At 31.4% G+C, this 17,500-nt stretch overlaps 2 protein-coding genes across 2 annotated transcripts; one reads left to right on the top strand and one right to left on the bottom strand.

The window, feature by feature from the left end:
- The first annotated feature begins 7,363 nt into the window (after positions 1-7,363).
- LOC108805676 (uncharacterized) lies at positions 7,364-10,268 on the top strand. Its single transcript, XM_056989488.1, has 6 exons — positions 7,364-7,946; positions 8,935-8,971; positions 9,053-9,289; positions 9,394-9,441; positions 9,519-9,952; positions 10,021-10,268. The coding sequence occupies exons 1-6, from the start codon at positions 7,642-7,644 to the stop codon at positions 10,091-10,093; spliced, it is 1,134 nt and encodes a 377-aa protein (XP_056845468.1). The 5' UTR covers positions 7,364-7,641; the 3' UTR covers positions 10,094-10,268.
- Positions 10,245-13,170, bottom strand: LOC108805675 (amino acid transporter AVT6A). Its single transcript, XM_018577611.2, has 6 exons — positions 12,886-13,170; positions 12,372-12,801; positions 11,858-12,010; positions 11,585-11,788; positions 11,038-11,503; positions 10,245-10,594 (listed from the first exon to the last, which is right to left on the bottom strand). The coding sequence occupies exons 2-6, from the start codon at positions 12,790-12,792 to the stop codon at positions 10,459-10,461; spliced, it is 1,380 nt and encodes a 459-aa protein (XP_018433113.1). The 5' UTR covers positions 12,793-12,801; positions 12,886-13,170; the 3' UTR covers positions 10,245-10,458.
- Between the last annotated feature and the right edge of the window lie 4,330 nt (positions 13,171-17,500).

Raw genomic sequence — 17,500 nt, 5'->3', positions numbered from 1 at the left:
ATAATATGTGTATATAATATATATATATTTTGTGTAACATTTATATATATATACATATTAGACATATATATATATAATATTTTATTAAATATATATAGAATTTAATAGTGTTATAATTTGTGTTGTACTTGTTATTAGTTTGTATTTAATCTTCTTTCATTTCTAGTATAATAATTTGCTTTGTCACACCTTTACCTTTTAACACACATAGTTATGTCTCTTTTTCAAAAAAAAAACTTATACACATAGTCTCGTAAAATGTAATATATAAAAAAACATATTTAAAAAATCTACTAACCATATGCCACCATTATTTGGTTGTTTGAACAAAAAAATCATGTTCTTGCATAACTGTGTATGTTGTGATATGATGTAGGTGAAGAGTAAATATATGGAAGTAAAGTTAGTGATACGAACATGAGCCTATGTTGGTTTATGCCACAATTATTTGGTTTTTGGAAGATCAATGAGCATAAGCATACACGGTCTTTGTATGCTTACGTTGTAAATGAGTCGGATATTTTTTCTCTTATATATGGAATGATATGGAACTCGTTGATTTAAGAGTGATTCAGTTTTATATGATCTAATTATATTAAGAGATTAACCAAAATTATTATAAAAGTGTTATTGGTTTAGTTTAACTAATCTATGTTGGTTAAGATTTGGTTTAATTTAAGTTGGTAGGTTACATTGTATATGAGATATGATATATTCTAGCAACAACTATGAAAGAGTCCAAAATTTAAATGAGAACTTCAAATAGTAGATAATCCCTAAATTAATAGATTAGATATTAGTACTTCTAGGTGCATCAATATTATAATACTCAATAAGTGATAGACCTTATGCTTGCCCTTCGAAGATATATGAAAACTAAAAAGAGAAATTAGTTGATGGTGTAATAGGTTAAGTTTTTTTGGTGCAAGTAATAGGTAATAGGTTAAAGTTTCGCCAATAAATTTGAAAGGATCATGACTCAACCCCGAACGCTTTTATTCAAGTTTCAGTAATGATCGGATTTGGCGAAAAGAATCCGTCGTTTTTTTCCCATTAACAATCCGTCAAAAAAACTACCTCAAACTTATATCTAACCTCTGTGCCATCGATTTTAACTTCTTTTCTTGTATATATTGTAAATGTTTCTTACTCATATTTAAAGAATTATAACTTTTGATTTAGAGCTCCCTTGTTAAAATATACGGTACAGACAAAAGATGGATCATTGAGAATCTTCAGTATCCAGAGTTCAGAGTTCAGAGTTCAGACTTCAAACCAAGTCCTCTTGACCCAGTGGTGAAGGAGTACCCGTTCCTCGAAGCAACGTGTCCCCGCCCTGGGTTCGAGTGCACTTGGCCACCGAGCTTGAAAATGGTATCTCGGGCCTCAGGACCGCCTTCGGGTGGATAGTCGGTCGGCCAAATTCCGAACCGGAGACCTGATTAAAAAAAAAAAAAAAAAAAAAGAGTTCAGACTTCAGACACAACACGTAATTATTATATATAGATGTTGTACCCCGGAGCTAATAATTCGGCACACGGATTTTTTCCTTGGTGAGCTATACAAAACCTAAAGGCAAGAAAAATATCATCCTTCTCATATTTTATAGAGTTAGAGCATCCAATGGTACATTTTTAGGGGAGTCTCTCGCTTTAAAAAAATGAATAACTGGAAAGAGAGTGAGGAAGTAATGAGAGACTGTCTTTCTGCGAGGAGTTTAGAGACTCTAAAACAACGTGTCTTTCTTACATCCATTTGTTATCAATTTTAATTATACAACTAAATAATTTGAAGAAATTTTCTTTTTTGAAGAAACTATTTCTAATAATCCTAAGGAACTCAGTTTAAGAGAGTGACCATTGATGATGCTCTTAAAATGAAGAGATAAGATTTTAATTTTAGTTCAAGTAGCATATGTAAAAATATGTTAAGAGTTCCATATCAAAAAGTTTCAAGGGTTAAGAGTTGAAGGAACATATGTAAAAATATGTTAAGTCTCAATATCAAAACATTTAAAGGATTATAGGAACACGAGTGATACGTTATAGTAGGGTAATAAATGTACATGAGCCAAGAGAGATCTTCTCCTCATTCCTCTGCTTTTGTGGAGAGAACTCTTACATCAGTTTCCCTCTTTCAAAGAGGTGTCGTCTCTCCAGTATCAAAACTGGAAAAATGTTTCAATGCCTTAGTCAATTTGTCTTCTTGCGTAGTGGTTTCTACGGAACCTGAAAAAAATATGTAAGAGATAAAGGTTAAGGAGAAATGGAAAATCGTTTGTAACATATACTAACAAATAATAAATTAAGTAACATATTGTCAGAATAGGTTAATGTGAATTAATGACACAACATGTTAAGACGTAATGATTTAAATAAAATAACAAGATACAAACGAAGAAGGCACGAGGAAGTGCATCAAATGAAGTGCAGGGGTTGGGAACATGTAAATGTGTCTTTGCATAGATTTACTAAAAAGTATTACAGAGACTCTCTACCCATATATATAGCTAAACAAATCAATGTTTAATTAATTAACTAAAAAGAGCTTAGGTTCTTAATATTTGTTTTTCTAAAACTATAACTAATGCCGTGTTGCGATGGTCTCTTCTTACGTGTTGGTTTCGCTGTGAAAGCCTCGTTTTGATTACTAGTGATACTTTTTACCGACTCATGATCAGAACCAGTCCCTAAAATCTTTGATGACAATCGATTAATGACAACTTTGTGACCTATTCAATTTAGCATTTGATGTGATTTAGTTTTTAATGGAGTTTTAGATGATTTTAATAAGTTGTAGAGATTTAGGTGATTTTTGTTAAACTACTCTAGAATATCACCTAAAACAATGGGATTTGAGTTTTATTTTTTTTAACTAAGAAACTCCACCCAAACACCCTAAAATCACCTCAAACTTTGAAATCCCACAACTTAAATTTTTTTCAATAACAGTGGATTTCAGAGTACTTTACGAAATGTCAAATTCAATAACAGTGGATTTTAAATGAGTTTTTAAAATTCATGTTTGAATAACAGTGGATTTGTCATTTTAATACAAATCACCTAAAACTCTCGATTGAATACACCCCCCTAGTTGGTCGTCTGTTTTTGTTAAGTTGCTTGAGCTTATATTTAAAATGAATTTATGCTAAGTGTAGTGGTCCAAATCTTATATATATTATTTTTTTCTTTTATATTGACAATATGAGATTTTATTTTCAAAGATAATTTCTCGATATTTTAATACAGCAGGTGATTGGTTGAGATTTAACTAATGATTTTTTTTACAACCAAACAAAATTTTCAATCATGTTTTAAGTAGTTATTTAAAACGAAAACCAAAAAAAAACAAAAAAAAAAATTATAGAAGCTTGATTTTCTAAATAAAAAATACTGATGTACGTATATTTTTCTTTTTATCTCATTTAATTTTTACAGATACAAAAGATATAGTTACATTAAAAATTCTACAGTAAATTCTCTACAGCTACAGTCTAACTAATCATTCCGATTATCATTAACTTCTACAAAATCCATTAAACTCACTTTGAGATTGCTCTTTTTCTAGTAACTTTTACAGGATGATCGTGTTATTTTTTAGACCGGATTAATAAATTAGGATATCAATCTATTCTGATACCATGTTAAATTGAGATTTATTTTGGGCTTTAACATAAAACCAATTAGTAAAAAATGGATTAACCATATTCCTTTATATATTACAAGGTGGGACATGCCGGCTAGAGTACATATGTTCCGGTTAAACTTCTGATATGAGAGCTTATATTCTCGCAGTTTTGTCATAAACCGTGCAAGTACTAATTTCATTACAAATTTCATTTTAGAGTTTTCCTTGTTAACTATGAAAAAGGTGACCAGTAATTATCTTAACTACTCTCATGCATCGACCAAGATGAATCGGGCTACAGCATTAAGCAGCACATTGATATTTGGAAGTTCATTAATTATTCAAGATGATTCTTGGTTCAGCCAAGTACATTTTCATGACAATCGTACAAGAGAAAACTCATGTGTTAAGATGGCCATATGAATTAAGGCTTAGGTTAGGCCTCATCTGGAGCCCACTATGCTCATTGCTCACGAGCACATCGTCACTTATGTTTTACATATTCACTAGGTTGTAGTCCGCGAATTCGCAGATATAAACCTTGTATGAAATATATATTACGTATAGAATGCCATAAAGTTTTCATAAACTTAATATAAAAATAATTAAGTGATATCTAGTAATAACAAATGTTTGTGAAATTATATATGTAATTATCACATTAACTTCTACAACACATATTATGCATCTTCTTCGGTCTCTTCTTATTTTTTTTGGTTATTATTTCGTTTTTATTAAATTTTTGCTAAAAATTTCCTAATTTTTACATATTTTCGCCAAATATTTATTTCTTTCTCTAAATAGTAATACAAATTATACAATCAATGAATCAAAAATCTATCTTATAATTCTTTTAAATCATAACATTTCCATATCCACTTTATTATTTAATTTAAATGCAAAACATTTTTAAATCAAAATTTTCATATGTTCCGTTCAATATAATTCGTCCAAACTTCAAAGCCTAATTATTTATAAAGCATATATGAACATTATAATGAATATGAAATCATTATATCGATTTCTATAAATTGTTTTCATTCGTTATTTTATGTAGTACATAAATATAAAAAGAATTGATCAAACATTATTACACTTTCGATGATTTTAAAAATTAGCTACCATATATTATTATTTGTAATATCATTTAGGTTATTTGACAAGTGATAATAATTAGTTTTACACTTAATTCTTATTTTAGATCTAAGTACAATAATTAAAAAATTATAAAAAGTTTCGTTAATTATATTATGTAGTTTATAAATATATAAAAGAATTGATCAAATGTTATTTATTCTTTATATAAGTTCAACAATTAGTTACAATAAATCATTATTTGTAATATAATTTAGATTATTTGGCAAGTGATATCAATTGGTTTTATATTTATTTATTATTTTAAATCTAAATTAAATAAATTAAGTTAAAAATTATCGACCAAGTAAATTATAACAATTTTCTTAAGACTTCAAAGATGATCAACATGTAAGTAAAAGTCACTTAAATGACTTCTCGTTTATTATATAAAAGAATTTTTATTTTTATAAATATTTATAAACTCTTATAAATAACTTACTATTATGATAATATAATTTTGTAAGCCATGACAGATAATTTTATAAATGTTTTTTTTATAAATGACTTATATAACATATATGAACATTGTAAGACATTAAATAATAATAATTATTATACTTTATAGAAGAATTTAATTTTTATATAAGAATATAAAATCATTATATTGATCTCGATAAATTATGTTCTATTAATTATTTTATGTAGTATATAAATATAAAAATAATTAATCAAACGTATACTTTCTAATTTTGATAGTTAGTTACCATAAATTAATGTTCTTAATATCATTTAGATTATTTTGTAAGCAACATTAATTAGTTCTAGATTTACCTTTTATTTTAGATCAAATTAAAATAATTTAAAATTTCTCAACCAATCAAGTTATAACAATTTTTCTTAAATTCTATATGATTGAGACGTAATCAAAAATCACTTAAATGACTTTTTATTTAATATATATCAGAATATGATGTTCAAGACTAGGGCTGAGCATTTGGGTATCCATTCGGATTTGGTTCAGGTCTATTCGGAATTTCGGGTTTTCGGAGTCAAAAATTTCAGCCCATTACGGTATTTTTAAATTTCAGTTCGGGTTCGGTTTAAATATTTGCGGATTCGGTTCATATTCAAATAACTCATTTAAATTATTTTAAAATTTATTATATACTTTAAATTGTCAAAATCCATAAAAGAAAAATAAAACATTATATATAAATTGAATGACATATGTCAAAATGCCTAAATTTAGCACATAAATTTATTTTGATTGAATATTTAGATAGAGAATCAATAGATATTTTAAGTATTTTTGGTGTTTTGAGCATACTTTAGCTATTTTAGACATTTAATTCTAACTATTTGTATATATTTGTAAATATTTTGGACAATTTGAGAATATCTTATATATTTTAGAGGTTTTTAACATATATTAAATCTAAATATAATTATTATATTTAGGTTTATAAATCTATTTCTGATACATTCATGTACCCGAAACATTTCGGTTAAGATCAGATTCAGTTTATGTTCTTTAAATACCAAAATTTGAATCCGCTCAGATATTTAATCAATTTTGCTTTGGATTAAGTGCTACCTTTTTGGATCGGATTCGGATTTTTTTTGTACATGCCTATTCAAGACCTTCTCATATATAACCAAAACTACAATGCAAAAACGCATGGAATGTTGATTGTCGAACCTCCAACATAAAATAACACAGTTTTTAGTCCTGAATCCAAAATATTGCCATTTGTCTAAGCCACGAAATATTTTCTTGCGATCTTAGGGTATGATATATTTCATTCATATATACTTTACAGCACGGTTTGGCTCGAATTCAATCACCATCTGGCGGAAAGTTATTCCCCCTTATCTCTCCCGTGCGTGCCACTAATCAAAACATTAGACAATAATAACGTTACAAACAATAATATTAAATTCAAAACCAACTACTATAAAGTTAGCATTTACAATTTGTATCATAATCATGGTCCTGCTTCACAATAAAAATGAAATATAATTGTTTCCTTCCTTTAATCATTCTTGCATCATTATTTTAATTTTCTCGGCACAAACAAAAAAGACATTTATTAATATAAAATAGAAAATTTTATAAACCAAGCAAAAACCAAAGTTGAATCAAATCATTTCTGTTAGATCAACAAAAACAAAGAAGGACAAAAACAAAATAATTTAATTCCTCTTCATACAAAGATCTAAAAAAATAGCACATCTCCTAAGGTGACACGTAGTGCAATTTCCCTTCTGTCATTTATTATCTAATCTAAGCTTACCGACACATCAACTTCACTCAGTCACATCCCAAATAGCCAAACCTATTAACTCTCTTCCATTATGAATATTATTTTCATTTAATATGACTGGTTAATAATATCTACTTAATTGTTCAAACAAAGAGAGAATTAAAATAAATAAATAAATAAAAACCACGTGCTGTCGCTCCTCCTCCTCCTCCGCCGCTTCTCCTCCGTGAAAACTGCATTATTCAAATTCTTCTGATTACAAACCCTAAATCCTCTCTCTCTCTCTCTCTCTTAAAATGCTTTTGTCGTCTTCTCACACTCAAATCCACTTTTTAAAAAACACAATCATACATCCAGTCAACCAAATCTTTTTTTTTTTTTCCATCTAACGATTTTATTAAAAAGAACAGGCCCAACCAAATCTAGATCAAAGTTTGAAACTTTTTAAAAAAAATTAATTAATTAAAATCTTCTTTTCTGCTTCTAAAGAAAAAAACTTAATTTTGTTCTTTTTCATCTTCTTCCTGTTGCATCTGTACCAGAAAATCTCCAAAAGAATACTCTTTTACTCTGTTTTTTGCTCTGATTTTGACAAAACAGAGCAAATTTCAAATCTTTCCTGGAAAGTTCGTTTCTTTTCTCCTTCCAACGTTTCTAGCTTTTATAGACAAAGATGGGCGGTGTGACGTCATCGATGGCGGCGAAGTTTGCGTTTTTCCCGCCGAATCCGCCGTCTTACGGTGTCGAGGTGGCGGGAGAGACAGGGAAGCTGAGGCTAACGGGTGTTGAGAACGTGAAGGAGAACGTCGAAGTGTTGAAGCTGAAGACTAAGAGAGGGAATCAGGTGGTTGCTGCGTATATTAAGAACCCTACAGCCTCACTCACTCTTCTCTATTCTCACGGCAACGCCGCTGATCTCGGCCAGATGTTTGAGCTCTTCTCCGAGCTCAGCCTCCATCTTCGCGTCAACTTAATTGGGTAAAATTGTTAATTCTTTCTTGCATAAGTTGGCAAGATAAAGTTGGAATTAGGACAAGCTGGATTAGGACAAGTACTAGTGTCTGCTGCACATCTTGATAGGCTTTTAAGATAGGCTAAAAAGAATATTGAGTAATTGAGTATGAGCATGTTAATGGATCTGAGATCTTACTTCCATATATAACTGAGATCCATTGTTTTAAATCTTGTTTTCATTGTGTTTTTTGATATAATGATTTTTTTCATTTTTTGAAAATTTGATCTAGTTGTTCAAAAAATCAAATTAATTTCTTGAACATCTATATTATTAAAACAGAAACATTTTGTTGGACCTAACATTTATTTTGTAAGTTTTTAAATTAAATACACCTTTATACTTTATAGTTAAACCTACATTAAATCACTAATGTTCCTTTCCTTATACTACTATCCATGTTTTCAAACAATATACTTATTTCTTTATACTATTATCAATGTTTCCAAACAATATATTTTATATATTACTATCAATATTTCCAAACAATACAATAATTAATCTTAGTTATTTTATATCCATTATTTTCTCTTTAAATTTTTGTAGAAACGTCATAATTTCATAAATTGCAAAATAATGAACTTTAAAATTTGGATTATAAGATTACAAATTATGAAACTATTACAATTTAAATCAAATTAGATTACATATCGGTCATCCATTAGTTCAATCGGTTAGTCTCGGGTTTTAGTGATTTTTTAATATGAATATTTTAAAAACCTAAATTGAATTGTTAGATCTCCGGATTAACCGGTATAATCACAATCGGGTTGAATTTAAAAACATTGATTTAAATGCAAAAATATTTTAGATACACACTCTTTAAAAGTTACCAAAATATTTTTTAAATTATTAGTGAAATTTTTAATCGTAAAATATTCCGCGCTTCCAAAGCGCGGGTCAAGATCTAGTTAGTTTTTATAAATCTTGACTTTCTTGTTACTTGTTATGCAGTTATGATTATTCAGGTTATGGGAGGTCTTCAGGGAAGGTATGACATCGCATCACTGTGTGTTTATAGGTGCAATATGTCCTTACTTATGTGTGTGAATTCGATTTTTTTTTTTAATAGCCTAGTGAGCAGAACACGTACTACGATATAGAAGCAGTGTACAGATGCTTGGAGGAACAATATAATGTGAAGGAACAAGATGTTATCTTATATGGACAATCCGTAGGAAGTGGACCGACTCTAGAGTTAGCTTCTCGGTTACCAAACCTCAGAGCCGTTGTTCTTCACAGTGCAATTGCGTCTGGTCTTAGAGTCATGTACCCCGTGAAGCGAACTTACTGGTTCGACATTTACAAGGTTTCCTTCTTTAAACCCTTCATCAAAAAACATTACATTCTTGTGATCTTGTCGTCTTCCGGACATCACTTACGTTCTTGTTTTTTTTTTTTACGTTTTTGCAGAATGTTGATAAGATATCTTCTGTCAAATGTCCTGTGCTGGTGATTCACGTGCGTATCATCTCTTGTCTATTTCGTTTTCTTGAGTCATTTCTTTGATTCGAGGCCTAAGGTTGGTGTGTGTGCAGGGAACATCAGATGATGTTGTGAACTGGTCTCACGGGAAGCAACTATTCGATCTTTGTAAAGAAAAGTACGAACCGCTCTGGATCAAAGGAGGGAATCACTGCGATTTAGAGCTGTACCCTCAGTACATAAAGCATCTCAAGAAGTTTGTATCAGCGGTTGAGAAGTCGCCTCATCCTCGTGACGCATGCGTGCCGCAAACAGAGAAGGCGAGGAGCAGTACTGATGTTAGAGAGGCTGCAAGGCCGAGCACGGATCAAAGAGAGAAATCAAGAACAAGTATGGATCAAAGAGAGATGCCGAAGCTGATGATTACAGAGAGTAAAGATAAAGGGAGACCAAGCGTTGATAAGAGAGAGAGAACGAGGAAAAGTGTTGATGGTAATGCCACTGAACAGCAAATACAAACGGAGAAAGCCAGGAATAGTATTGACAGGTATACAAAAAATATAAAATTTGTTTTGAGTAGATGATGATGATGATGATGATGATGTCTGATGACAGGTTTGGGGGGTTGATAAGATCAGTAAGTTTGTGCAACATAGATTGTTTCAAGCCTACAGCAACAGCTAAGTGAATGAATAATTGGTAGAAGAAACACAGACACATGTACACAAAACATTGTTTGGTTTTGGTTTGTTTTATCTCTTTCCACTTAACGTCCTCATGTGTTTTGGAATGTAACATGTCAATGTCTGATCATCACTGTCCCATCTACTCGATTCAAATAGCTTTGATTTGGTTGTTGATATTACACCAAAATAGGTATCTGTATTACACTTGCTTTTTTATACACAGTTTCTACAAACACTCAAACCGAGAAGTCTCTTGTCTTCTTAATGTTTTGATTTCATATATACATAAGAAGAGATGAAAGAAATTAAAAAACGGTTTTGCTTCCTTCATCCAAGAAACATGCACATTCCCTCATAGTATCCACAATCAAGTACGAGGTGTATTCTTCTTGAATAACGCATAAGCATCGCTGTAAATGGCGATGGCATTGGACAATACAGCAAGAACAATCATGAATACGGCTAAGGCCGTGTCCCTGCCTGTTGCTCTGCTATGACGATCCCTGCAAAAACATAACAGAAGTCTAAATAAACAAACCAAAACTGCTTTAACTAAGAACCTTGTTCTAAACAAAATCGGTCTAGGCTGCAAATTGGTCTTAACCAAACTAATTTTTTTAATAATTTGATTTATGTGATTTAAGTCGATTTAAAACGTTCTAGTTTAAATTAGTCTAAAATTTCTTAAATCAAACAATAACATTACTGCAAATCCACAAATTTTTATAATTTTTCTATTATATATATATATATCTAATTTTTACAATTCATCAAAATAATTTTATAATTAAACCAAAAAACTAAAATATCTAAATAAATGTAAAATATATATAAAAAATAAATAAATCAGTAATTCATTAACAATTACATCTAGACCTAATAATTAACTTAATCGTTATTTCTCTACAAAAAACGCATAGTAATTTCTAGAAACGATAAAACTTACTTTAGTATAACGGAAGCAGGGAAAATAAAGCCGAGACAAACAGCAGCAGTAGCTCCAGTGAACTGGAAAGCATCCCAAATGCTAGGGATGAAGTTTGCACCCAAGAAGATCACAGTGATGAGACCTGCACTGAGGCAACCGAACCTTACATTCGAGGAAGCTAACGATGGAGAGGAAGGGAACAAGAGCCCGTCAATGTTGATCCTCAACGGGTAGAAAACAATGGGGAACACGAGCATAAGATGGAGCGCGTAGCTAACTCGAACCGCATCATTAAGGACGGAACCGAGAGGGATTCCAAGGTCGGTGTCAAAGTTTGCAAGGACATCGTCAAGCGTATCGTCACCGAACAAGAGGAACCCGAAAATGCTCGTCATTATGTATACAGATGAGCATAGGATAAGAGCTGATCTGACTACAGGTCTTATCTGAGACGGGTCGTCTAGCTCGTTCTGTATGCTGTGAACTGAAAGCGAAACCAAGAAACATGAGTGTTTTGTTTATTCTTCAAAGCTTATGGTTCTGATTAAGAACAGAGAGTATATACCATTGTAATGGCAGATGAATGCGGTGACAAGAACGGGTACAACTGTGAAGAGATTCCAGAAGGATGTTAAGTCACTAACATCTGGTAGCAATCTCGGCATCGCCACGCCGCCGCTGATCAGTTTCATGATAGAAATCCCCGCTGTGATGACGAGAAACACGACGGCTAGAGCCACTGATAAAGCAGATGTGAATCTCAAAGAATCTGCAAAGAAATCAAATGTGAGAAGAAAACTTAGAGATCAAGCAAAAAAAAGCTCGTGAAAACACTGACCGATTCTCTTGAAGCAAGCCAAAGGAGCAAAGACACCAAGAGTTGTAATGAGAAGAACAAAAGCTCTTCCGTTCCACCAATGGTCGCCGAACCATCCTTCAAGAACACCATGATGGTGAGTCCCATCTTCCGTCTTTCCAGCCAACACATCACCTTCAACAACAACAAAACAACCAGAGAAAGAGTGTAAGATACAACCAGTGTTTATTTTATTGTATCCAATGTTGAAGAATTGGCTAGGCGATTAAACTGTTGTTTTTAAATAAAATTGTTTTGATTAGGCGGACGCCTAGATGCTGCCTAAATCGATTTTAATCGATTTTAGGCAGCATTTTGGCGTCTAGACAACATTAGTATTCATGGATCACAAAACAACCAATGTTTTAAAAATCGATTTATAACGATTTTTTGAAAAGAAAAAAAAATGTTTTCTGCCTAGTCAATAATTCTTGAACACTGGATACAAAAAAAACATATTACTCTCAAAAAAATAACGATATGATGAATGGATTACCAATGATGATCATGTAGACAATCAAAACACCAATGTTGTTAACTAAAACAGCGACCTGAAGCAAAACCTTCCCAGGTTTACCAAAAGAGTCACCCATCAAGCCACCATAAGATCTACTCTTCTTAATCTTACTAAACCTAAGCAAGAACTCAATAGACGCATCGGTCAAGAAAGCCATGACAACAATCATGACAATCCCGAGCACAAGCCCAAGGATCTTCATCGTGGCGGGCAAGGCCATGATACCAGCACCGATTATGGTCGTGGAGAGATTGAAAACCGCTCCACTAAACGAAGCTCCGTTGAATTCGTCGTACGCAACTTCGTCTCCCTGAGATTTAGGCAGCAACGGAGCAGCAACGTCATTGGAAGAAGAAGAACCACTCGTCCTTTGACTGGGAGTAACATCATCCATCGTCATCTGTGGAAACTGATTAATATAAAAAGACGAATCCTTTAGCAATCATATAAAAGTCAATATCTTTGAACGAAGCTTAAAGGAGAGAACTTTGACCTTAAAAATTGAGCAGAGACGTAGGGATCAAGAACCCTAAAATTGACAGAAACCCAGATGATTTTGATCGGAATTGGTATGACCCAGATGATAAAATTATACAAAGTCGAGACCTTTTTTGGAGGAATTAACGAAACCGTATAAAGGTGGAGACTTTAGATTTCTCCAAAGAAGAAGTTTTTGAGGAGAAGAGGAGATTTGAGATGTGATTGAATGAGATTATAGCCTCACGAGTTTTTTTTTGTTGTGTCTTGATGAAGATGGCTAATGATTTGATTATACGACACTCATATAAAAGATAATTTGAAACATGATTTTTGTTTGGTATTGGATAGTGGGTAACGTGAATAGCTAAAAGCCTAAAACTGTAAAACTGAATTTATCAGGATTATCTGTACTGTTGATGACGACTTGTTTTGACATTTTATGTGGTGCTGATAGGATTTAAGAGAGAGTCTCGACGCAGCGTTTAGTAGGATCATGGTTACACTATGCGCAAGAAAGCAAAACTGTAACTTGGTTTTACGGTCTATCGAGTTTTACGTTTTATCTTGTTTTACATTACTGATGACCTTTTGAAGCGACTAAAAACTTCAAAACTAATTTAAGTTTTTCTTAAAGAGCAATGCTGTTACTGGGACAGGTATTTTGTATTTTAACTTTGTATTCTAGCTTCTTTTTTTTTTTGTTAATGGCTTCCAACTTTGTATTTTAACTTGTATGTTCATTAACTAACCTCTATGAAGTGTTCCTTTTTTTTTAGACACTATGAAGTGTGTTAGAGATAAACTTGAAGATAACTTAGAAACTAAGTTATGTTAATCCTAATTGATTTGTGTTTTAGATAAATGTGGTTCCTAATGAGTTTAGGAAATATTATCTCTATATAAGAAGATGGTGAGTTGTGCCATGAAGTTATGAGTTTGAGATTGTGTGTGTGAGAGCTTAAATTTTGAGTTATTTTTTTAAGCTAATAAGAAAGAGTGTTTCTTATATTCTCGAGTTCATCGATTCTAGTTTGATCAATAAAGTGTTCCCTTAAACGGTGAATGATAACCTTTGATTCACAATACTTTTAAAAAAACAAGCATGCACTAGATCCTATAGTATGTTACAAAGAATAAACATTCACCTTGTTCCGTCATCTCATTTATGTAGAACAGTGGAGGTAGAAGAAGTAATCCGAAAGGAGATACAACAGGATTCGTTAATTGATTTCGAAATAATATGTGGCCAGGAAAGATTCCTCAATTATTGCATCGCACATCGGCTAATTAATTAATTTACCGATACTTGGATGCTAGTTAAGTGTATTTTATAATCGTTGAATAGTACCAAACTGTGGCTTTTAGTGGTAATCAAAGCGTCAAAAGCATCTAGTAATCATCATTCATCATCATCCATTCTTCCTCATGCACAGTATTTAATCGTATACCAAGACAGCTATACATAGAGAGTTAGCCAAATATCAAGAAATTATTAAGGTTCAGGTCTTGAGCAGCATTATGGATTCATAACAAGGAACAGATTTTCCACGTCCAGTTCATTAATATTCAGAAGTATTATAAACAAAAACATTCTATCTAATGGGTTTGGTTCCTTGTATACACGAAATAATTATTTCAAAAGAGACGCATACCAATCCAAAAGCAAATAGCAATTCAAAATCATTTAGCAAACACAATAACATGAAATGAGAGTGACAGTAATTACTACTGACAGTGACATGTAAACATATGCTTAAGCCTAGTCAGACCTTGAAGAATAATTGTTCGTTGTTTTATAGTCCTGTTTTGTTCATCAAAGTCGATAATCAACTTTTATTAGTTGAGCAGCCCAACATTTGTTTTTATGCTTAAGATCAATTAAGCCCAACATTAGAATATATATATATGGCGATTGTTGAATAAGTACCTCTTTTTGTTGATCAAACTGGTACGTTTATTTGGGCTTACTAGAATTATTCATCTAGTTAGTTTCTGAATGGACTGCCGGTGATCCATTGGTTTGTGTTTCTTACAACAAGGTGATTCATTAGTTATGTTAAGATATATAGTACTACTAGTTTTTCAACTTTGATGTCTACATAACTTTACATGGTATTTACTACTTTCATAAAATAACTACAATCCGAAAAGAATATGATTTATGGATCATGGACGGATGGTGAGAAAGCAATGATAGAATTTTAAACACTAAAAACTTATGAGAAAGTTGTGTAGAGTATTAAAGTATGAGATCATGGGTTTTATGTGACCTTTGCGTAAATGCGTTGCCTTTCAACTCTAATTCAGGGTGATGCTCTAATAGTATTTGGAAAATCTCTAGTTTCATTTTAAACGGTTACATATGCCTTAAATATAATATTAGTTATGGTTGGGTCTTAGACACTGGAACTTTTACTATTCAAAAACCTATTCCAAAGTATTTTTAAAAAATCTATAAGTTCCTTACTGTCATAATTCTTGTCTAACATTTCATTATACAGTTTGAACTTGGATAATGAACGACATAATTAGCACCCATAATTAAAAATGTTAGATCAGAAATGATAAGAAATCTATATTTATATACAATTATACAATATCTTTTTTTTCAACATACATTATACAATATCTAAACACTCTAAAGCAAGTTTCTTAAGAAAACAAGCTGAGATTGATAATGAATTTTTTTATTTTTATATTTAAATTTCCATAATAATAAGAAAATGTGTAGCTTTTCTGGTGGCGTGCGTTGTGGATGTGCCTCCCTAGCCACCCACCCTATATAGTTTGGGTCCTTACCCGCCAAAATCATAGTAAAAAAATTATTTTGCCCCCTTTCACATGTATTTAATTGAATCTTCCATCAATTTGTTTTTTTGTTACTGTGTGTATAAGGTTCTTGTATCTACGAGTTTGGTCTCAAAATTTTCTAGTAATCTCCTTTAAAAAAATTGTTAATGAATATCAAGTTTTCAACCACATTTTCTCACTATTGTTGCCGTTATCAACATCTAAAGATCAGCATAATTCTGTTACAAAAAAAAAAATCAGCATAATTGTTATTCTTCTTCTTTTACAAATAAGCATATATAGTGTATATTTAAATCACTTTTAAGTTTCAGCCAAATTTCGGTGTAATATTTCTCTATTCTTTGTTAATACCATTTTCCTTTGGGAAGAAGTATAGAGAAAGAACGTGCGTTAAAATGAAAAGGAGAAGTTGGCCAAGGGAGATATATAGTAGAAAACGACAAGATGTTAAGAGAGTGTCTATTCTTGAGGGTACAAGATCTAAGAACATCCGCATCAAAAGTTCATGAGAAGAGCTCTTACGGATTCCAAAAAGAAAAAATATTATAATATTTGAAAGTGATGAACTCGTCTCGCAGGAGGTTGCTGCAGTAAACCCGTTTCATCACTATTTTGCGAGTTTCACAACACATGGCGGCTCACAATTGGTTCAATTTTTTTTTATTAAATCAAACAGAAAAAAAAACTTTTGTGAATCGAACCATAGAATTCGCTGATGGAGATGTTCTAAGAACATATATTATCTTTAGCTATAACATCTGTTTATGTCATATAGTCTCAAGATTGGGATGTTACTTTCATATACATTTCAATCCAATCCAAGCTTTTCTGTGTTGGATTTTTAGAACTTCAAATCTTTGGAATAGAAAAACGTTTGTTTCCTGTCTTGCTTTTCAACTATTGGTTTCAAATCAGTTCTGATATGTTTATCATCTTTTACTGGCAGACTTTGCAGAAGGCAAAATATCCTAATGTGGTCACACACTTTATACTGAACCAAACATTAATCATACCTTATTTTAGGGAATAAACTTAGTTTTCTAGCTAATCATACTTGAATATGTGCGGCGAATACTATAACGTGAGACAGGAGACTGCCGCGTCTACTGTACACGTTCTTTGTACTGATATACTAGGGTGAGATTCGCGCCCTGCGCGGAGTGAGTTTAGCCCTTTAAAAAAAAATTAAAGTTTGAGGTTTTATGTTCCAACATTATGTATTTCATAAAATTAAAAGAATTCAGGAGCTGAAGTATTAAAGTCTAAAAAATGTAATATAAACGGGCAGTACATAGGATATTGAATTTTTTTTGAGAAATATTAAATGTTATTTTCCTGCTCTGAATATATTATAGGGAATTATCTAGAATCTAGAAATACATATTTTTAGAAAATGCGCAGGTCTCTATATACATGATATATTGGGTCTTATTGCCATTATTATTATTCTTGTATATATTGGTTTATATTTAGAAGAATTTGGTTTATATAATAATTATGTTTTGTTGTGACTTAATTCACAATTGTCTAAAATTATGAATAAATATTTTTTCAGTGTAAAAAAAATCATGTTACACTTAATTGGATAATAGCCTCTAATATAGCACGGTATAGTTCCACTGTTTTTATGTTTAATATTATACTTGTTCGGTCAATTATAAATGTTATTGAAATATATATAACAATATATATATATATATATATATATATATATTTCAGATTTATTTGATTTAAAAAGTAATTATGGGGAAAAACCAAGTTATAAATAAAAGTTTAAAATTAAAAGAAGTTGGAGAAGTTTGTGTGAGTACCCATTG

The sequence above is a fragment of the Raphanus sativus genome, chromosome 6 (assembly GCF_000801105.2).
Source record: "Raphanus sativus cultivar WK10039 chromosome 6, ASM80110v3, whole genome shotgun sequence".
NCBI lineage: Eukaryota > Viridiplantae > Streptophyta > Magnoliopsida > Brassicales > Brassicaceae > Raphanus > Raphanus sativus.
Note: the sequence above shows the minus strand (reverse complement) of the source record. Positions and strands in the feature narration are given on the sequence as shown.

Excerpts from the sequence above, each read along its gene's own strand:
- LOC108805676 (XM_056989488.1), top strand. The coding sequence starts at position 7,642 with ATGGGCGGTGTGACGTCATCGATGGCGGCGAAGTTTGCGTTTTTCCCG. Across the intron at positions 9,290-9,393 it reads ACTGGTTCGACATTTACAAG|AATGTTGATAAGATATCTTC; the intron begins GTTTCCTTCTTT and ends ACGTTTTTGCAG. Across the intron at positions 9,442-9,518 it reads GTCCTGTGCTGGTGATTCAC|GGAACATCAGATGATGTTGT; the intron begins GTGCGTATCATC and ends GTGTGTGTGCAG.
- LOC108805675 (XM_018577611.2), bottom strand. The coding sequence starts at position 12,792 with ATGACGATGGATGATGTTACTCCCAGTCAAAGGACGAGTGGTTCTTCT. Across the intron at positions 12,011-12,371 it reads TGTCTACATGATCATCATTG|GTGATGTGTTGGCTGGAAAG; the intron begins GTAATCCATTCA and ends TTGTTGTTGAAG. Across the intron at positions 10,595-11,037 it reads CCTGCTTCCGTTATACTAAA|GGATCGTCATAGCAGAGCAA; the intron begins GTAAGTTTTATC and ends ATGTTTTTGCAG.